The following is a 22,958-nucleotide window of genomic DNA, read 5'->3' as shown; positions in this document are numbered from 1 at the left end:
AACTAAACATAGAACTACCATATGATCCAGCAATCCCACTACTGGGCATATATCCGGAGAAAACCATAATTCGAAAAGACACATGCACCCCAATGTTCTCTGCAACACTATTCACAATAGCCAAGACATGGAAGCAACCTAAATGCCCATCAGCAGAGGAATGGTTAAAGAAGATGTGGTACATATATACAATGGAATATTACTCAGCCATAAAAAGAAGGAAATAATGTCATTTGCAGAAACATGGATGGACCTAGAGATTGTCATATTGAGTGAAGGAAATTAGTCAGAGAAAGACAAATACATATGATATCGCTTATATGTGGAATCTAAAAAAATGGTACAAATGAACTTATCTACAAAACAGAATAGAGTTACAGATATAGAAAACAAACCTGGTTACCAGTTGTAAGGTAGGGGAGGGATAAATTGGGATTGACATATCCACACTATCATAAATAAAATAGATAGCTACTGTATAGCACAGGGAACTCTACTCAGTACTCTGTAATGGCCTATATGGGAAAAAAATCTAAAAAAGAGTGGATGTATGTATATGTCTAACTGATTCACTTTGCTGTACACCTGAAACTAACACATTGTAAATCAACTCTACTTCAATAAATATTTTTAAAAAAGTGAATGTAGTTTAGTTTGTGTCAGAAAAAATTGTGAAAGACTGTGATATGGGTGTAAAAGATTACTGGGTGTCTCTTCAAAGGAATTATGAGCATCAGTGGGCAGATTGTGGGAGGTTATCTAATTTTAGAGAGTTTTGTGCTTTTCATTGTCTTTGGGCTATTTTACAGCTCCATAAGCTATAGGGAACTAAAGGTAATGCAATAATTGTAGTGCACAGAGATGCAAGTGAAGTTTGTCTGATGGGGAGGCCATTGATTTCCCCCCCTCTGGAAGAGATGATTCCAAACATTATATTTTACTGCTGGGTAGATTTTGACCAGTTTTGCGTCAATTTGCAAATTTGTGCCAGCATTCTTGACTGCCTATATCAGAGGTTGGCAAACTTTTCCTGAGAAGGGCCAAATAGTAAATATTGATGTTTTAGGCTGTATAGCTCATCTGGTCTCTATTGCAACCACCCAGCTATGCTATTGTAGCTCTAAAATAGCCATAGCAGGTCAAGGGGCTTGACTGTGTTCCAGTAAAACTTATTTATCAGTGCTGAAATTGAATTTCATGTTATTTTCACATGTCATAAAACATTATAATTCTTTTGATTTTTTTCAGGCATTTAGAGATGTAAAAACAATACTTGCAGGCTGTTGGGAAAGCAGTGGTGGGCTGGGTTTGGCCCACAGGGCTTTCAGTTGTTGATCCCTGGCTTATATTTTGCCTGTCTTTGAATTCTCTTTTGAATCAATTGTTAACACCTTATTTGCTCCCTCATTAACTAATGAGTTAAATAAAATCTTTGACACGCGTTCATATTATATTTGAACGAGAGTCATGATTTTACCCCTTTAGAGAATTATTCTTTACCGTTTGCCAAAGGCAATTTAATGGAATTCAATTGAGGTATTTAGAGACCATGAATCAAAAGGCTGAGAGACTGTGTCTTGAGTGAATATTAGAATCCTGGTAAGTTTTCAGAACTGTATCAATATCTGGGCCCTTCTGCAAAGGAACTGAGTTTGATAATTAGATCCTCAGGAGAGGGCCCTGCATTGGTATGTTTGAAAAGCTTTCCAGGTGATTCTAAAATGCAGTCAGGATGGAGAACTGGTACATTTGAGGAAGTGGCATTTAAAAAAATTATTTGATATAGCAAAGGCAAGCTGCTACTTTAAGATATACAGCATACAATAAATAATAGATAAAACTCCTGTGATATTAATAACGTATAATATTCTTTTTGTTTAAAGTATAATAGAAAGATCCAATTATATGGAACAGAAGATTATAAAATTATGGATTGATTTAATTAACCTCTTAAGGTTTTTCTGTTTGGAAATTGGCAAATTAAGATTATTGCCAAAGGCTCAAACATTAATTTTAATTATTGAAACCTCACTTCATTCCATAAGGAATTCAAGGAAGACTAAAGACCTAAAAGCAACCTGTGAAGTGCTGTGATTTTCCACCCCATCTTACAGTGTTCTTAGTTTTCTGGATAGGAAAACTTGGAGAGTCTTTTTTTAAGCAGGAACTCTAAATTTTCCAAATCTCAAAGTTTTGAGTGACTTCATGGTGTACTCACTAATTGTGATGGCTTAGCTCTGAAATACCAAGTAATTTTATACTTATCTGACTTTTTATACCTTGCAAAGTATTTCTACATATTTTATGCAAAATGGTCCTCAAAGGTTTTAATAAATATTATAAAAGTTAATTACATTGCATAAAATTTGTAATTTATTTTCCATGTGAAACCGAAACTCTTCCCATTTTTTGATTCAACATCATTTACTCAAATACTCACTAAATACAAGCTCTCTTTGGCCTTTTGTCTTGGTTCTCCCTCCTGCTCTTTGTGTGTCATTGGAATCTGTTTCCTTCTCTCCTGACTCTCTGACATTCACGAGTTTCACCTCGCGGGCTGCAGTCAAGATTATGCATTTTGGTGTTCTTTCCTTTTAGTGAGTCCCAATATACTCTTTTATTGCTGGCATATTTTGTTATTGCTTTCTTTTCTCTATGCTCATTCTTTATTTCATTTATGTCTATTAACCCCCTTTGAGAAAGGCAAGGTAGGCATTGTTATCTCACTTAATGATAAAGACTCCAAGAAAACTTCAAGTCCTACTCAAAATTAACTTATGACAGACTCAGCACTAAAGTTCAATTATCCTAACATATCCATTTTATTTCCACCGAACCGCCCCTCCCCCCCCACCAAAGTTGTTGATGTTTTCCTCTCTGCCGGGGCTTCATTCTTTCATTTGTGTATGCACGCTTGCATTCATTCAATGAAAACTACTCAGTATCTACCAAGTGCTAGGTACTTACATGGCACTGGGGCAGCAGCAATGAACAAGATAAATACATTCACTGCCTCAGTGCTTATAGTAGCTGAAAATATGGCAATAGCTCCAACTTATTGAGCATCTCCTATCTATGTATGTTATTGTATCTAAAGGTCACATCCAAGTTATAAGGTGCTATCACCTCCACTGTGCAGATAAAGAAACTGAGGCATAGACAGATGAATGAGTTCTTAATAGAATCAGTGATGGGTATGCCACCTACAGATTAGCACTTGCCATCTACCTTTACAAGGATCAAGCCGTTGCGGCTGCTGACCTTCAACACCCCCTGAAAGGAGTTCAGGGTGGAGATCAGGAATGAGGCACTCTGTGCTCTGGGAAAAACTGGCAGAACAGGTCTTCAGATAGTTAGATATTCTCAGGAGATGATTTTATGAGCCCAATTCTTGCATCTCCTCCTATCTAGAAAACCACTAAAATCCTTCATGGTGACGTCTGCTCCTAGCGACTAGCAGTAACCTTCACGAGACTAGCAGAAACCTTCTGCAAAAAATATGTGCTCGATTGCATGTGCTCCCCCTTCACCAAAATCACATATATACTGTCCTTCCCCCCTACCCCTTTGGAGCAGCTTCTCAGAGCTATCTGAGGTGCTGTCTCCCGGGCTGTAGTCCTCATTTTGCCCCAAATAAAAGCTCACAACTCTCACGTTGTGCAGGAACAACCGGTAGGAACAACAAGGTGCTGGATCTAAAATATGTCATGAGGAGTTGGATGGAAAAGAGGTGGGAGTGGGAGTGGGGAGACCCAGTGAAGTGGCTCTGCTGAATCTTTGTGAATTACATGCTACTCACAGCAGAGAACAATCACCCTGCCAATCAGGGGTTCGCGGGTTTACTGACACCTGATTGATATAAAACAAAAGCTCAGCTTTTTGTTTTTCAGTCATGAACCTCTAAACTGCTTAAATCTTATTTTCTTATTTTTCTTAGTTTAACTGTCTGCAAGTGCTGGGACAGGCAGGGCTACTGACAATACTGTCCACCAGCCCTTCCCATTTTGGTCGGGGGGAGTCCAGAAGCTGAGATTTGAGTAATTATTAAGCAAGGAGTCCAGAGAGACCTTCTTTCAGTGAAAACACAGGCTTTAGAAATTTCAAGTTAAGGAAAATTACATCAGCTACATTTGAACAATTGTGAGTCTGACAATTTAGCAGCATTCTTGTTTATATTCCTCATAAAACTTCACAATAAAAGAGTAATTGTATTTATTAGCAATACACTTTTTCTCAGGAGAGCAGCCCACCCTGCTCAACCCCAGGCCTTGAGGCTCGTGCTGAACGTAATGAGCCGAATGGAAAAACGGGAAGACCCAGGAGTCAGAGCACTTGTGAGGGGCAAAAGCAGCTTGAATCAAGCCTGAGAAATGGGACTTGGATGCCACAGGGTATTGGGGGATTAGCTACTCAAGTTCCCACCTGAAGAAGGGGTCTTACCAAACTTGCCTCGCCTGTTTCAAGCTAGATTGTTCAGACACAATCACACACCTAGGGAATGGTGAACTTTGAAAAAGATGTACCCCAGAATTAGCAAATTTGAAGGAGAAATTGAGCTTATGAATACTAAAAAGGGGACAAAATATTAGATCTGTATCAAAGGTTAACTCACCCTGTTTCAATGTTATATATCAAACCTTAAGAAACATTTTTTCCTGAAAAATGTAAGCATGAGTATCAAGGTACTGTGAATAAAAAATGTTGCCTGCCATATCCGTAAGCAAAGGATGTTGCAGCCATCAAGCCTGACAATGAGCCCTGAGGGAACTCAGGGTGGAGGCAGGATGCCCCCCCCATCTAGCAGTCAGCAGCTGCAGGCACCCCCACGGTGCACCCTGAGGATACTCAGGATGAGAAAGCACAGGATATTGGCCCCAGATAGATGAGATGCATATCAAAGGAATGATTTCAGACAGCCCAGACTCTTGCATCTTCCCATACACAGAAAAGTGCTAAATTCCATAACTTGAGATGTCTGTCTCTCCTTAATTAGCAGTAATCTTTTGATGTTCCGGCTACCTGGTCTTTGTTGCAAAAACTCCTATATATCCAGGCTCCCCCTTCACCCGACACCTGCCTCTTCAGAGCCGTCCCTCAGAGCTACCTGAGATGCTGTGTCCCGGGCTTAAGTCCTCAGTTTTGTCCACGGAATAACACATAACTCTCAGCTTTTAGGTTGTGCATTTTTCTTACGTCACAGTTTATCAGGAAGAGAAAACAATATGCGCAGAGGCACAGAAGTGGAAGGGAGCAGGACCCCCAGAAGATGGGGGTGAGGGCAGAGAGAGGGAAGCGCCCGGAGTGACCTCCAGGTTTCCAGCTCGGGCGCTTTCATTGATGTTGCCTGTGGCCACTGAGACAGGGAATACGGGGGTGGGGGGGTAGCCTCAGTGCTTCTCATTTACAGTCTAAAATGGAGAGGAGAAGAGCTATTCTGTGCATCTATGGCAAAGTTTATCCATCCATTACTTCAATACAAAGGCATGAAAGAGCTTTGAAAATGTTAAATGGAGCCCAGTGTAAGTTACAGCTCTTCCTGTGGAACAGGGCTTCTCTCCGTGTGTCCCGGGCTCCCAGCAGCACCTGAGCCCCTGGGCGTGTGTTAGAGATGCAAATTTGCCCCACTTCACACACACTGAATCAGAAGTTCTGGGGGAAGGGCCCAGCAATCTGTGTTTTAACAAGCCCTGCAGGGATTCCGATTTATGGAAAAGTTTCAGAACACTGGAGGAGGAAAGCTTCCACAATTTATTACGGAAAATGTACAGTGACCGAAGCACGGTGATGCAGCCCAGACCGGGTCTGCCCCTGAGGAGGATGTAAAACAACACCGTTCTTCTGTCCTCAGTCCTTGGAGTCCCTCCTTCATCCACAGGTGCCCCTTTATTGTATTGTAGTTCAGTGGTAAAGACTTGGGTCAAGAAGAGGTACATGAACATTTATGTTTAATACCAAGATCTGTGAAGTCCCCCCAAAGGGCACTCTCCTTTAGAATGTTTATTAAAGACAAGGAAATTCAACTTTAGACAGTAGCTTTGTACTCTGAAGAGTAAGAAATCCATAATACGATCACACTGAAGTCCCTTCAGAAGCGTTCTTCCATTTGACATTTAAAATGCTTTTTATGTCCATGAACGTCATTTTGGGAAAAAATGGACATTTTCTGCCATATATCTATAGAGCTTGTTAAAGAGCAAATACATGTTAAAACGTGTGTTTGAATTCCCAGGATGTTGTTAATTCAAGCTGGTTAACATCTTTCTTTGCTTACTTCTTAATGGAATATAAATTCCCCATACGAAGAAAGCCGGTATAATAGTTTTTAGTGATTTTTGCCGAGTTACGGTTGCAGAAGATATTTGTATCTCAGCCACTTAAAACCATCATTTCCTGCCTCAATGCATTCTGTAAGTTGGTTTTGTAAGTACATATTTTGAAGATATTACTAGAGAACATCACATTTTGTCAGCCAGAGGGAATCATTATGTGCAAAGGAGGGAAGAATGCAAGAGACTGGTTCTAAGTTTCTGTTTTTAAAAGGTAGTTTAGAAGCAAGAACTTTTGGGGGGCTAACTTAATAGTTCCAGTAGGGCTATTTTAAACTCAAATTTCTAAGCATGATTCATCCTCAAGTGATCTACAAAGAGCACTTAAACTGCCTCAAGTGCGTTAGATGCCTGGTTAATTTCATGCCCTTGGTATTGACAATTTTACCTAAAATACGATATTTCATCTGCTCTTATTTTACAATGGATTTTGAACAATTTGCAAGATGTATTAAGAGTAATGAACTGTATTTGAAGAAATCATAGCCTAATCATATATTAACATTAAATAATAAAAATTCAACTCCATAGGACATTGTAGGTGGTGGGGTGAGAAGAAGATTTATAGCATCCTGCAAAGGCTGAATGCATAGGGAATGTGAACATTAAGAAGAGAATCTGAATAATTCAGGCAGTAGTTTATTATTTATCATCTGAATTAAGAAAATACATTCAAACTCTCCTCACCCGCAGTGAGGAATGCCTGAATCATTGATATCTTTCTGAGAAAATCATCTCTTTCTACCTTTAATTTAACATTCAACTGTGGTTTGAAGATATAGTGTTACATTGACGAGGTTCACATTTTGCATCTATGACCCTGCATCGACCTTGGCACTTGTATGTGGATCAACCTGCAGCCACTAAAAGAAAGGCTGGGAGCATCCCTTTATTTAAAATCCAGGGACATCATCATTACCATTAACATCCGTCCATCTTCCATCACCCACCCCTCCTTCCCTTTATCCATGCATTCATCCAGAGAGTGCCCCTGGAGAGGAAAACAAGGTAATGGTAAGAGTTGGTGTCAAAAGATGGAGTGAGATTGCTTCAATTCGAGGGCAGCTAAGATGGGTAACTACATCAGGAAGATGTCAGTAACAGTGACGACTATCCCAGGTGATTATGCTGTGTATTACTTTATAGAAGCTGATGGGTTTGGGTACACAAGGAGATATTTCTCTGGGAAGATAAGCAGTTCTGTTGCAATTTTAAAATTACTTAATACAAACAGAAACAGATTCACAGACTTCGAAAACAAATGGGAAATGTTGGGGGGGAGGGATAAATCAGGAGCTTGGGATGAACATATACACACTACTGTATACAAAATAGATAACCAACAAGGACCTACTGTAGAGCACAGGGAACTCTACTCAATATTCTGTAATAACCTAAATGGGAAAAGAATCTGAAAAAGAATGGATAGATGTATATGTATAACTGAACCACTTTACTGTACACCTGAAACTAACACAACATTGTAAGTCAAATATACCCCAATCTAAAAAAATTAAATTAAAAGAAAAAAGTTACTTAACACACAGGGAGACAGCCTCCTGTTTTTAATTAAGTGCAAATAATAAGGGGACAGTTTTGAAGGGCAATGACATGTATATTCCCACAATCCTGGAAATAAAGCGATTGGATAGCAAGACCTCTTGGTTGGGTGTGGATAAGCAATGTTTCACGATGTTATTACAAGTGCCGTATTGCTACTCGATGATGGCACCCCTTACGATCTGGACCCTGAGCTGATCCCTCAGTAATTCCTTGCCCTTCCCTCAGCTCTGTTTCAGGGAGGTGGGGGTGGGATGCTGAACCCTTGGGTCACATTTCAAAGACCTCTGCACCATCTGGTTTCTGGCTGGGTTTGGCCAATGAGGGCATTGGCAGGCAGGGGTAGGGAAAGGTGCGACTATTTCTCCTCCTCCCTGTGTGCCCCAGGTCACTGGTCTGGCAACTCTCTCTCTCTTCTGGGTCTCCCCCTCCCCTCATAGGTGCTCCCTCTGGATAGGTGCCCCAGGATTCCAGCTTCCCTCAGGTAAGCTGGCCTCTGGATCCCAGTAATACCACCTCCAACTTTTGTTTCTCTAGCCTGGGGTGCGCTTGGGGTAGAAGCACTTGCTCTTCTTAATCTGTGGGCAGCCTCTCTCTCCTGTGTGGCTTCTCAGCTCCTCTGCCACCTAACACATTCCTTGCATTAAATTCTCTTTCTTGTAAATAATAGTTTGAACCATTATGCACTGCTCATGTTTGACTGTTTTGACTTATAAAAACGGTAACCTAATGCCTGAAGTAGTTTCTGGTTTTTTGTTTTTTGGTGAAATTCTGACTGTTACAGGTCAACTAAGGAAGGAATCCTTCCCACCAAAAAGGGACTTTAAAATGCTGGCCCTGGCAGAGGGGATGCAGTGGGCAGAGAGAACAGGGGCCCAGGACACAGTACTGGGATGGGGAAGAGGCAGACGGCGGCAGAATCGCCAGCATTTTCCAGGTGGGACCAAAGCAGAGACGATAATCCTACATAGACTGGCTGGGTCATTAGGGAAGAAAAGTAGAAAGTTGATTCCGGAACCCTTCTGAAAAGTATTTATATTTCAATGAATGCATGGAAAAATTAATACATTTCTCATCCAAAATAATGCTTTAGTGATTTACAATAATCCCTTTTGCCATCCTTATAAATACCTACCCCTGCCTGTACTGTTTATGTTGGTTGTTATCTGGACTATTGCAACCCTACTACTCCATGATCTGGCACCAGGCTGCTGGCTAAGGCTCGGAGAGCATTTCTGCTCATAGAACACAACCTTAGCAAGACTTAGTTCTGTTGGCATTGAGCCTATTGGGTCCTGAGGCAAAAGGAAAAATGTGCGTCCCTTTGTACACTTAGCAAAATATCCCCCCGTGTTTTGAACCAAATAGAAAAAGTTAGCAAAGGCACTAGAAAAAAAACCAAAAAACAAAACCAAATCATAGCTCTGTGTTATGAAGCCTCACATTATCCTCTCATTTGCATTGATGTCAACACTCATAAACCTGCCTGAAGCGGGAGACCAGGGCTGTGGAGATTGGAAATGAGTGTCCCTGTCATACGGTAATGCAGGGTTGTAAAACAAACAACAGCTATCTATCTTCATTTAACATTTTGCTATTTTTTTCCTCCTGAGTTTTTGCATTAATTTTGATCTTTTGAAATCTTACATTTCAATATTATCTTGATGACTGAGTTTGTTGGATTGCCCTTCAGTCTGTGCCTCACTCACTACACCCTAAACCTGGCCCTGCTGGGGTGCTTACCTGTCACACATGCACAGAGGGTGTGCTGAGATTAGGTTGAGAGGAAGAAAGAAGAAAGAGAAAAGGGCCAGGCTGTCTATGCAGGAATTCATGAGAGGAGGATGTTACGGAATTGAGAGAAAATATCCCAAAGTGGACTCGCGGTCTTAAGAATTATTATGATAAAGTCTGAGGGGAAAAAAGCAAGGTCCACTGAATCCTGGGCAAATCGGCTTTGAATTGCTGGTGAGGCCCTTGAAGACACAGATCCAGATGGGAATCAGCATAAAGCTACTTTATTGTAGATCATGGGTTTGCCAAGAAAACTTGAAATTGGGAAAATGGCCTTAGAGTAGAAAAGAATGACACCTGTAATATAACTTGTCCTGATCAAGCATAGTAGATATCCATAAAGAGGACTGAAAGATACCATTTCAGGGTTATTGCTATAAACTGCATAACATGTCAAAGTGGATCTCTGGCCCCTCCTGTGCTTCATAAGAGGAAATGTTTGCAATGAGGAGAGAAAAGGAGACTGCCCTGGGGAGAAATGAATTGAGAAATTCATTAATTTGGGTATGAAGGCTGCACACTTAAAAAACAAACACGAAACGAACAAAACAAGCCTACAAACCAACAAAGCCTCAGATGAGTCTCATGGAAACAGGAAGAGTTTCATATCTTTCGTATATGATGAAACAATGAATTAAATTGCTCCAGAAACGAGCCTTCTAACGTAGTATTTGGTCTCAGGAAAGTTTTCTCAAAGTCATTTTTTTTTTTTTTTTTTTTTTAGCCAGGAATTAAGGGCACCCATCAACCAGTCATGCAAAGCGGCAGCTTGCATTTTCCACAGTGAATATTAAGGCAGTTGGGACCCAGTACTGCAGTGCTCGTTTCCTCTTTTTCTTTGCTGATGCTTAACTTCCTCCTTGCCTCAGAAGAAGCTCCCTTGGGAGGAGCGTTGGCGAAAGGGTTCACCTGGGCTGAAGCAGAGCAGAGCAGAGAGTGAGAGCCTCCCACAGGTCTTCCCCCATCCTTCATCCCCCAGGAGGATGCGGAGGTCCTCTTTCTGGATTTCCGTCTGACATTAAAGTCTTGCTGAGTATTCTCACTCTCGTTTGCCTGGGCGGTCATTCAACATATTCAGCTCCTTAGAGCCATGCAGGGATCATGAGTAAAGTTTATAAGAAAGTTAGCAAATTGCAGGTACACAGCCCAGTAGCAGTGTGGCTTTGTCCAACTTACAAGGTGACTCTGCATCCTTGAATCGGTTCAACTTTTCTCCTTTCCTGAGGGAATAGGTGCTCCTTCCCACCCCTGGGCCTTGATCAGCAGTTACTCTTTTAAATTGGTTCTCCTGGGAACCATCTGCTACAGAAGCAGCCCCAGCTCCCTTTCCAGAAGGGAGAAGCCCCTGTCCCCCAGCACTGATGCGACCCCCGTCTTGCCCAACACCTCTCGCCACTGTCCTATTTCCAAGGTCTCTATCCTCGTGCAGCTTCTCTTTGGCTGCTCTCCAGATCCCGTGGTTAAAACAAATATTTCCCACAATTAAAAGGCCCTTTAAGCTATTTTGGTTGTATTCTTTCTATCTCATTTTCCTTCTTCTGGCCTCCCTCCTCCTCTGTACTGCCCAGTTCTCCCAGCTGTAATATTTCTTACTCTGTTTCTTTTACTTCTTCTTCTTCTTTTTGTTTCTTCGCGCGGCATGTGTGATCTTAGTTCCCTGATCAGGGACCAAACCCGTGCCCCCTCCAGTGGAAGCACGGAGTCTTAACAGTGGGACCACCAGGGAAGTCACGCTTGCTCTGTTTCTTGAATGTTTTTTCTCAGTTTCCTGTCCAACTACCTGTACTTAAATTTCTTATACAAAAGATACAGCAAAAAGTGGTGTACCTCATTTATGTAGTACCCTGAGTCACTCCAGCTTTCAAAGTTGAAGAAATTTACTGGAAGATCATTCAAGAATGTCACAAATAAACAGCTGAAGCGCCTGACTAAAATGATTGCAAACTCCCATGGAAAGACTCAAATCAATGGGGAGTTTGTCATCCTGCAGAATGAAGGTTTGGATAGAGAATCTAAAGAGATACATTTTCCTAAATTCTAAACATGCTCATTCAAAGCAAGCAAACAAATAGAAATAGAGGAACTCATTTACCTGTCTTCAAATGCTTTCATTTGTTCCCTCTATAAATGAAGTTTGGTAAGTTTTGTAAATGCTGTCTTTGGATGACATTTTGTGAACATTTTATTAAAATTCTGTGGATTAGCACTTGTTTCAACATTCCAAATAGAATAAAGCTAATACACATGCTCTGGCAAGGATTTTACCTAACTTGACAATACAGAGAACTTGCCAAGTAGCATGGGAGAGTTGTTATTTTTCCATCTCATTCATTGCCAAGCAAAAAAAAAATAGAGATAGAAGAAATTGAAAATCGTCTTATCTTTTGGTTTACTCAGTGGTCAAAAGACATTAAATTTTCTCTGAGATTATAGAATCTAAAGACAAAGTTCCCATTTTCCTGACATTTACATTTTTAAGGTCAGGTGAATGATGTGACCTGTCTCTTTGAGCAGAAGTGTATGACAATGACTGGTTTGCTCAGTTGCCTGTGCAGACTTCCTTCTAGAAACTGACCACTGCATGCAACTTGGTATTTCCTGATGCCTTTAGGAATGCAGTTTCATCTTCTTAAAACTTAAAAACTAAAGGAATTCATGGGAGTTTCTCTCCATGTAAATGGATAGAATTCCCTTGTAAATGCTCTTGCCATTTCTACCTTAAGGACTGCTAAAATGTCACTTTCCCTCAACGCAAGAGTTGCTTCTTTGATTACAATGCCGATCGCATTGTAAACTCCCGATTCTTCACAGCAGGACCCAAGGTGACCTTCCTTCCCCACAGTCTCAGAGATGACCTTGTCAGCTCCTGATTGCTCACTGGCCTCAGACCATTTGCACAACTGGTGCCTTATACTGTCTGTAAAAATGGGCAAAAGAGAGTCAGAAATATTTGCCTTCCCACCCTAATTGTGATGTCACCTCGTGTGGGTCAAGATAAGGGGGCACGAGACAGCAATCCCGTAGCTATGAATACACCATGTCCCAATCGCTCGAGAAGTGATACAGGTGGGAACGGGTGACTATGGGATGGGCTAGGTGTCACTTTGACTGCCTCGCCCATGTCACCCTGGTGCCTCTCTCTCCGTGGCTTTCTTCTGCACAATGCTCTGTCTACTGTGTATTTCCTGCCCCTTTTTCTACCGTGGGCTCCTTGCAACTCCACAAATACTGACCACCTATTATCACTGATGACAAACACACCTTCCCGTTATGACTAAGGGCATTCCATCAGGCAACCCTGCTTTCTCTCTGCACCAGATGAATTGTCCAATTATGACCTGATTCTAGTCCTGGCTAGAATCTTTTCCTGCTGACCTAATGTATAAAACACTCTCTGTTTTTTACCTACTATGCTGAGCTCATTCAAGACCTACTATGATGGTTAATTTTATGTTAGTTAAGCCATGATACCCAGATATTTGGTCAAACATTATTCTAGCTGCTTCTATGAAAGTATTTTTTAGATGAAAATAACATTTAAATCAGTTCACTTTGTGTAAAACAAATTACCTTCTCTAATGTGGGAGGGCCTCATCAGTTGAAGGCCTCATTTAAAAAAAAAAAGAAACCTGACCTCCCCAGAGGAAATGGAAATTCTGTCAGCAGTCTCCTCCCTGGGTCTCTGGCCTGCCAGCCTACCTTGCAGATTTTGAACTTGCTAGCCTTCACAGTTGCATGGGTCAAGTCCTTAAAATCATTATGTTGACCTATTTATGTGGCACAGTTTTTTGTATTTATCAACCTCTTCTTTTCTCCTCACTGTAAAATACTCGACAGATCAATCGAAAGCATTGCTAATAACGGATACTTATCAATCTTCCTCATTATGTAAATATGAACCAACAAAAATGGATGAAAGTGACCATGTCAAGGGTCTGCGAACAAGCTAAGGCTGGCATCTCCTGGGATGTGCTCACTGGTCGTATGACCATAAAGTGGCAACAGGAAGACAATATTTGGACATCTGGGAGTGTGACCCAGACCAGCTCACTTGCATAGAGTACAGACACTGCAGACACAGAGATCACCACCACCCACTATTGAGCCCGTGACAGATGCTGCTCATTAGTCAGGCCAAGCTTTCTTGCCGAAGCCATTCATGGCTTCAGAATTCCTCATAATGGTTTTACGTCTTAACTACCACTCAGATCAGTTGATTTTTGTCCAACTCCCCTTCTGTCACCCAAGTCCAGGCCATCAACATTTCCAGCATGCATTGCTGTTAACACTCTTCTAACTGATTGCTTGCTTTTGCCCACCTCCAGCCAATTCCTCACAATGCAGTCAGAAGATCTATTTAAACGCAGATTTGCTGTGTCATTCCCAAGCTTAAGACCCTTTCAATGTTCTTAACAGGGCTCATAAAACTCGATGTTTCTGTTCATTAAAATGTTGAAAAGAGATTAAAGGGACCACTACTCTGCATAAAAAATTAGATCATAACTTGAGGACGGAATTGGGAAGAGCTGGAAAAAGGGTGGTCATGGTGGAGAGCTTTGAGAGAATGAGGGCTGAAGAGCACTGCAGCAGGGAGAGGGCATCAGATCACTTCAACTGGGGGCAGAAAGTCAGAAAACACATTTTCTTGGGAATTGCCACTATTTGGGGCAGGGCATTGAATTTCCCAAATATAAAATTTGGAGGACAGTACTATCTCAGCTTTGATCCAATTTGAGAGTTGGAAGGCCTTCACTTTTCAGTTTTCTCTGGGCATTGTGAAGATGGTATCTAGGGATGGAGTGTAATTGCAAGCCCCTGTTGAATGGCCGTCCCTTCCTTCTTTGAGATGAGATTTTCCCCATGGACCTCTGAACTCGTTTTATAAGTGGCATATTCCTGCTGGGAAAATTTACTGTTTGGTCCTCAATTTAGAAAAACAAGGAAGAAGAGGCAAACATGTTGACCTTAGTGGTGTAAAGTTCAGCTGAGTTTTTCTTACAAATCTTTCCAAATCTTAATTATTATCTTTTCATCTTGAAGTGGAGCAGATTAAATAACATCTTGGCCAGGCCCTTCTGGTTGAGAGTTAGGAAGTAAAATGTTTTGGCTGGGAGAGGGGCTTATTGCATATTTCCTCCACTTCATGCCTCCACATGAATCCGTGTGGTATTAATACATCCCAAGGGGTGGAGCTAATTAAAGTTGTTCAGCACTCTCATTTTGACAAAAGCATTTACCAATGAGGAATATCACCTTTCATGTGAGGCTGTCTCTGGAGATGCATGAGGACCGATACACAGAGAGGTATATCCTCCAGGAGTTTACCGTCTGACACCAGAAACACTGATGGACCCAATAAAGTTGACAACAGTAACAAATAGCTATGAACCCCCAAGCATGTGCCAGACACTGCTCAGTGCAGGAGTTTTTTTAAAAAGGGATAAGAACACATTCTTTCATTTCAGGAAGTCAGTCTCAGAGGGACCCCAGAGATGCATACCAATCGTTTCAATACTGAGTGGTAAATGTTTGATGGAGGTATACATACTTTTTTGTTTTAGAGTCAGGGAAAAAATGGTAATTATGTGTCTTTTCAGGTAGCAGTTGGGAAAGGCTTCACAGAGGAGGTGGCATGTTGGCTGGAACTTAAAGTATGAGTAGGAGGTCATTAGGCTAGAAGGATGGATGGGTATTATAAGCACAAGAGAAAATAATTTGTGCAAAGCCACAAAGGCGTGACTATGGATGACATATCATGGCAATGGGGAGCGGAACGACCAGAATAGATAGCTGACCACCGTTTCTGTACCACTGAATTGGCTCGCTCTGAGCTGCTTTTTTAGGTAGAGCCAAAAGGGAAATAATCAAATTAACCCATCAACTCTTACTTTCATGGAGGTATTATGCTATACATTCATTCATTTACTCCTTCAACTCATTTAATATATATTAATTGCCTGTCTAGATGTTCCACGCATCTGACCTGACACTGAAGATGCTGCAGTGAATAGAGACAGACCGAGTCCTTGACCTCTTGGAATATGAGCAGCCGGGCTCTCTAATGGGTTCATTCAGTTTTTCTCATCTCACTGATTCCTTTCAATGGAGTCAAAGGCTGAGGCCAGATTAAGAAAAGTCAGAAATGTGTGGTGTTTTAACCTAGTACCTAGATGGGGGATGTGATGGCTAATTTGACTGGGCCATGGGGTGCCCAGATATCTGGGTGAACACTATTCTGGGTGTGTCTGTGAGGGTGTTTCAGGATGAGATTAAGATTTGAATTGGTAGACTGAGTAAAGCAGTTTCCTCCCTAACGTGGGTGGGCCTCATCCAATCTGTTGGAAGCCTGAATAAGACAAAAGGCGAAGTAAGGTGGAATTCACTCTCTCTGCCTGTCTTTGAGCTGGAACACTGGGCTTCTTTTGCTTTTGGACTTGGACTCAGATTGGGACTTACACCACTGATGTTCCTGGGTCTCCAGCTTGCTGACTGCAGATCTGGGTTGTCTCAGCCTCCATAAGCATGGGAGCCAATTCCTTATAGTGAATCTATCTCGATCTCGATCTCGATCTCTATCATCTCTAGCTCTATCTCTACCTCTATCATCTCTAATCGCTATCTCTAATCTCTATCTCTAATCTCCTGTTGGTTCTGTTTCTCTGGAGAATCCAGATTAATGCAGGGAATTAAAGGCAAAACAACGTCCAATAGCAGAATAGCTCTGCCTAAAGTTTGCTTTTTCACTGTTTAAGATATTGCAATTTATTGAGAGATCTGGCTTACATCTTAAATGGAATGTCTAGCAAGTGAAAAACTGTAATTTGGGAGGGAGAACACTAAAGAGCTTCTTTTTTGATAGGTCAGATCATCATTCTAATGAAGGAAAAGGAAAATGTATTGCTGCCTACGCACATGTAAACCAAACCAAACCACACAAAATTTCTATCCTAATGATATGATACCACTTTTGAACAAGTTGGATACATGTTATGTGGAGAACAGAATGTTGAGTTTATCCTATAGGTTTATGATTCATTTCTATGAAATAGGAATAATCTTAACAGATAACTGGCTCTTCAAGAAAGAATGGGATCAACTAACCTAAAAAAATAAAAATAGAAGACCTCAGAATTCGAGACCAGATAGACACCAATTCATTTAGTGTTCTAGAGGCACATTTTGCAAGTACTTTATCTCAGGGGATTAACCACTACATTAGACTACTTAAGCTGAGAGATTTCTATGAGTACTTGACTGAGATTTTAATGGCTTAGTGGGCGTTTGGTGACACTAACCTTAAAAACTTTCCAGGCTAGAATTATCTCAGTGATGCCAAGGTGCAGAGCTTTGGAGTCCTGGCTGTCATCTACCTGTGCTGCGGAGAGACCCAGAATTTTATGAGGGAGGGAAGCCTTGGTTCTGCCTAGAGCTGCTCTGTGTTTTCCTTCCCCTTTCTACATATATGAGTGGGATGCCTTTTTATCAGGGATGTCTCCTAGTTGGGGTCTTCATTGGTCATTGAGATATGTCCTTTCTATCCCTGGTTGGGCTGATTACAAAAACGTATGGATCTGCCTTTCATTGGCAACATAGCATACTTGCTGTGTAAACCCAGGCCAACAAATATAGTACTTCTTGGTCAATACTAATCCAAAGCTCAGTTATGAGTGTAATTTTTATTTATGGGGCATTGACTGAAGGTTATCCAGCACAGTCATTCCTCTGGATACTCTAAAATCAATCCTTGAGTTAAGGCAGATGGTCAGCACGTGTCCCTCATGGAACCACTGTAATGAACTGGGTTCAGGCATTCGTCATGCGTCTCTAGGGAGGGCCTTCTAGGAAACACCTGACACCGAGTTTATGCTGTAGGGAGGCTGAGGCAGACAGAACGTGGTTCACCGTAACCCAGATGCTCTTTCTTAGGAGGACTCATAGGAGAAAATTTTTTCTCCTAAGCAATTACCATGCTCTAAGCATGCAGATTCCAAATTATGTGACACATTGCATTGTCCTCACTGCACAGTCTGCTGAGAAGCTCAGAGACAAATTCATGAACCACCTAAAGCAAACAAAGAACTTTCTGATGTTTACTTTCTAAACAATTTTCCGTATGGAGTCATTTGATTTTTTAAAAAATATTATTACGGTGAAACATAACATAAAATTAGACATTTTAAAGTGAATGGTTTAAATTGTAAAATGCCAAATATAAAAAAGGAGTGATGGCAATATTCAGTTCAATATTACCTTAATTCTGTTATTCTAAAATTATTTATTAGTTATAAACATCTGATGACCTCAAAAAAAGTGAATGATTCAGTAATTGTGTTAGGAAAATTCAAAACGTTGTGTAACCACCACCTCTATCTAGTTCCCAAACATTTTCATTACTCCAAGAGTCATCTGATCTATCTTTGTTTCATCTTTTCTTCCATTTTTCTTTCAGTTCTTTAAAATAAAATCTTATTGTATTTCACACAAGTCTGTAAACCATCATCACCTTTTTTGGGGAATGAGGCAGGATTTTAATAAACAAATTAATTTAAAAAACCTAAGAACCAAGAATGACTCATCTTGTGGAAGCTAAATGAAGGAGTGTAAAGAAGGGAGTGTCAATAGGAGCCCTGCGTCAGCAGTGTAGTAAAATAAAGATGGAAATGAGGCTGCTAAACTGAAAAAAGATCTGTGATTTTTGTGAAAATTGTGTCCCTAGAACGTGTGAAACCTTGTGAAAACTGTGGTGAGTAGGAGGTGAGATTGTGAAGACTCAGAAGGCTAGACTATTAAAAAAAATGACAAGGTAGTGAAATAGAGAAAGAAGAGGCTGTGGGTTGAAGGCAAACAAGTTTGGGGCAATATATTCTTTTTTTAAATGATGGGGCTACTAAGCCAAACATAGTGTAATAGGTGGAAGAAACTTGAATGATGGTCCTGGATTTGCCACCAGCTACACGGTGTAACCTTGAGCAAGGCACTTCCCATCTCTAGCCTTGGTTTTCTTACCTGTGAAACATACAGCTTAACTAGAGTATGTCTAAGAGTCCTTCCAGCTTTAGTGTTCTATGGTATATTCATGAATGGAAGGAATGTATACAAAAAACGAAAACAGTAAAGCAATTTTGAAAATACAGTAATACTTTCATCATAGATATACTATCATTTTTACTAATATACCCAAAATGCTGATCTTATCATAAGGTTTTTTGATATCATAATGAAGGAAAGGAACCCAGTGAGCATTTAATATCATTCATGTCACCAAAAGGTGGTCTGTTTTATCCAACCAACTTTTAAGTGATTTAAAAGTCAAAATAGTGGTTGTTGTGAATTGTGGTTGATTATCAATGGCCATAAATGCTTTGTTACTTCTTCCATCAAGAGATAAGGTCTGGGCTTCCCTGGTGGTGCAGTGGTTGAGAATCTGCCTGCTAAATGCAGGGGACGGGGGTTCAAGCCCTGGTCTGGGAGGATCCCACATGCCGTGGAGCAACTGGGCCCGTGAGCCACAACTACTGAGCCTGCGCGTCTGGAGCCTGTGCTCCGCAACAAGAGAGGCCGCGATAGTGAGAGGCCCGCGCACCGCGATGAAGAGTGGCCCCTGCTCGCCGCAACTAGAGAAAGCCCTCGCACAGAAACGAAGACCCAACATAGCAATCAATCAATCTTTAAAAAAAAAAAAGAGATAAGGTCTATGTTCCCTCCTCTTTAATCAAGATGGACGCTATGGCTGCCTAACCATTAGTATGTGAGGAAGTGACACTGTTTCTGGGCCCTGAGGAGATTGGAGCCTTCTACTTTTTTCTCTTGTGATAATGACTCCTTGAACCCAGCCGCCATGTTGAGAGGAAGCTCAAGCAGCCCCTCAGAGAGGCTACGCAGTGGAGAAATGAGGCCACCAGCCAACAGCTCTGGCTGACCACCGATATGTCAGCTGTGTGAGTGAGCCCTCTTGAAAAAAGATCTTCGACACCAGTTGAGACGCTCTAGTTGTCACAACATGGGGCAGAGAAGAGCTGTCCCTACTGATCCCTGTCCGAATTTCAGATTTATGGGCAAAATAAGTGATTGTTGTTTTAAGGCACTAGCTTTAAGGGTGATTTGTAATGCAGAAATAGATAACTGTATCATGCGGTTAGTATTTAGTCACTGGTAATCATGTAAACCAAATATAATCTGTACAGGTGGTTCTGCTATCATGCCATACATGTTTTTGTGAAAAACCTTGTACTCAGTAAAATTGCATACTAATTTCACACAAGGTTTATGAGGAAAATAGGAATGAGGTAGACCACCAAAACCCGCAGAATTTTGTAAAGAACCCTAACTAAAACAGAAACAATTCTATTAAAAATATCAGGGGCTTCCCTGGTGGCGCAGTGGTTGAGAGTCTGCCTGCTAATGCAGGGGACACGGGTTCAAGCCCTGGTCTGGGAAGATCCCACATGCCGCGGGGCAACTGGGCCCGTGAGCCACAACTGCTGAGCCTGCGCATCTGGAGCCTGTGCTCCGCAACAGGAGAGGCCGCGATAGTGAGAGGCCCGCGCACCGCGATGAAGAGTGGTGCCCGCTTGTCGCAACTAGAGGAAGCCCTCGCGCAGAAACGAGGACCAAAACAGCCAAAAAAATAAATAAATAATAATTAAAGGTGCTAATAATTAAAAAAAAAAAAGATGAAACTTACAAAAAAAAAAAATATCAGCCACAAAAACTCTTCCCTGGCATTTGCACTGAGAATCACAGAACATCCTTATCAGCCTTATATCCTGCAGTTCATGCTTCCTTAAAGACATTTTTACTTATAGTTTCACCAGGGACCTGCATAAAGTGGGAAGTACAGAGGTTCCTAAAGCCACTATATCCACTACTTCTTGCACTAAAAAAAGACTCTTCTGCAGAATTTTTTTTCATAAGGTCTTCATATATTGATAAAGATTTCCTCTTTAACTGTGAGAAAGTTTGACCCTATTGCCTCAAAAGTAAACATTCTTGAAAATTCAGAAGTGAACCAGGAACCTCAAAAAACTAAAAACAGAATTACCAAATGATCCAGCAATCCCACTCCTGGATATAGATCCAGACAAAGCTATAATTCGAAAAGATACATCTACCCCTATGTTCATAGCAGCACTGTTCACAATAGCCAAGACATGGAAACAACCTAAATGTCCATCGACAGATGAATGGATAAAGAAAACGTGGTATATGTACACAATGGAATACAACTCAGCCATAAAAAAGAATGAAGTAATGCCATTTGCAGCAACATGGATGGACTTAGAGATTATCATACTAAGTGAAGTAAGTCAGACAGAGAAAGACAAATATATGATATCACTTATATGTGGTATCTAAAATATGACACAAATGAAACTATCTATGAAACAGAAATGGGCTCACAGATAGAGAGAACAGACTTGTGGTTGCCAAGGGAGAGGCGGGTCAGGGAGGGATGGATTGGGAGTTTGGGGTTAGCAGATGCAAACTAGTATATATAGAATGGATAAAAAACAAGGTCCTACTATAGAGCACAGGGAACTATATTCAATATCCTGTGATAAACCATAATGAAAAAGAATATGAGAAAGAATGTATATATATGTATAACTGAATCACTTTGCTGTACAGCAGAAATTAACACAACATTGTAAATAAACTATACATCAATTTAAAAAATAAGTTAATTAATTAAAAAGTAAAAAAAAAATAAAAAAGTAAACTAGGAGGATTTCAATGTTTACTGACATCCTTACTGACCAATTACACAGGTGCTAATTGGCACTAAAGAAACACACATAGCAGAACAGACAGTATCCGGGGTCAGCCTGTGTATGGCGAATAGGAATACAAACACTGATTGTAAGAGCCCAATCCTCTGTCGCCATAGTCCCTTGTCATGGACGTGGGCCTTAGGACCTACCTTGTCCTGACAGACTCTCAGGTTTGAAGCCCAGTTGAGATGGCTGTTCTGGGTGGGCAGCAGTTGGGGCTGCTTTGGTTTCAGCTTCTTTCACCAGATCCGTCAGGAAAGGGCTGTCAGTGCTCTCTGTGGGACTGGGGATGAGAGCTGAGGAAAGGATGCTGAGGGTGACCACCTCTTTAGAAGAAGGTGGTTCAGTGGACAGCTCTTCTTTTGGAAACAGTGGTGGGACCCAACCTTCTCCTGGGTGGAGAATGACTTTATCACTGGTCTTTGAGATAGTGTCATAGACGGATTCCTCAAAGAGGATGTTGTCCTCTAACACAGACTCTGTGGGGAGTAACTCACCGGGTAGACTCTGTCCTGCTCTGTCCACTGTCTCCAGCATGGGTTGACCAAGAGGAAATTCTGAACTCGAAGTAGCAACCTGAAGAAGGAATTTAGGACAGATGTTGACAAGGGACATTTCTCTGTATACGAGAAGGGTTATACTCTGTATTTTTTCTTTTCATTTAAATTGAAGCAAATCATTTTGTAGTTGACTTGAATCTATTGTGGATTCTGCTATAGGTTCTGATACAGAAACATGTCCTGAAAGGAAAACATGCATTGATACAGTAGTAAAATACCATCTCTTGGCTGAGTCTGCCTGTATAGGGTTAACTGATACCCAAAGTACTTTGAAACATGTGTCAATCATGTTTGAACTTATGAATTTTTTTATTTAAAAAGGGAATAAAGCTTAGCGATTACATTTATGAACACCGTAGTGACAACTTTTGGCATAAATTAAATGGACACAGCTTTAAATGAAATACAAAAGTTATTACTGAATTCATTATTTTTTACTTCCTAAGATATTAATTTCTCCTTACAAACCCCCATAAATAAGTATATAGATAAGACCTTAAGACTTAGTTCAGAAAGTCAAAGTTAAATAATATATTCTGCTTTAAGTGTTTTTTCAGTTCACGAACATGTATTTGTTTTATCAAAAATGGCAATTCCTGACTCTAATTGAAACAGAGCTCTAACTATGTTGAAGGAAACTTTGAATTTAAGGATATTTGAAATGCAAGTTGTATTATATTTTATTAATACAGATAGTGGAAGTGGGTAAGCAAGTACTGCCTGTAAAAAGCAGAAAAGAATTTTATTTATTTATTTATTTCTTGAGTGTAGGTGATTTACAATGTTGTGTCAGTTTCAGGTGTACAGCAAAGTGAATCAGTTATACACATAGGTATATTCATTCTTTTTTAGATTCGGAAAAGAATTATATTTAGCATTGCAGAGGGGGTCTTGCTCTGTTCAGTCCTTAAGCTGATTTTTTCTGATGGAAGACTTCGAAGTTTTGT

General features: G+C 40.8%; 1 protein-coding gene and 1 long non-coding RNA gene across 2 annotated transcripts in view; both read right to left on the bottom strand.

Moving 5' to 3' along the window:
* The window catches only part of LOC309666676, a 314,729-nt gene that overhangs the window by 230,142 nt on the left and 61,629 nt on the right, over positions 1 to 22,958 (bottom strand). The gene's annotated exons all lie outside the window — the stretch shown is intronic.
* IMPG1 (interphotoreceptor matrix proteoglycan 1) overlaps positions 1 to 22,958 on the bottom strand; it is a 124,565-nt gene that overhangs the window by 46,170 nt on the left and 55,437 nt on the right. The window contains exons 13-14 of the mRNA XM_082474038.1: positions 21,601 to 22,027; positions 12,398 to 12,597 (exon numbers count right to left, since the gene is read on the bottom strand). Of these exons, the coding sequence (XP_082330164.1) occupies positions 12,398 to 12,597; positions 21,601 to 22,027 (627 nt within the window). The remainder of the gene's footprint in view (positions 1 to 12,397; positions 12,598 to 21,600; positions 22,028 to 22,958) is intronic.

This window comes from Balaenoptera physalus (assembly GCF_965194825.1).
Source record: "Balaenoptera physalus genome assembly, chromosome: 9".
Lineage (NCBI taxonomy): Eukaryota > Metazoa > Chordata > Mammalia > Artiodactyla > Balaenopteridae > Balaenoptera > Balaenoptera physalus.
The sequence above is the reverse complement of the archived record's forward strand: the minus strand, read 5'-3'. Positions and strand labels throughout refer to the sequence as shown.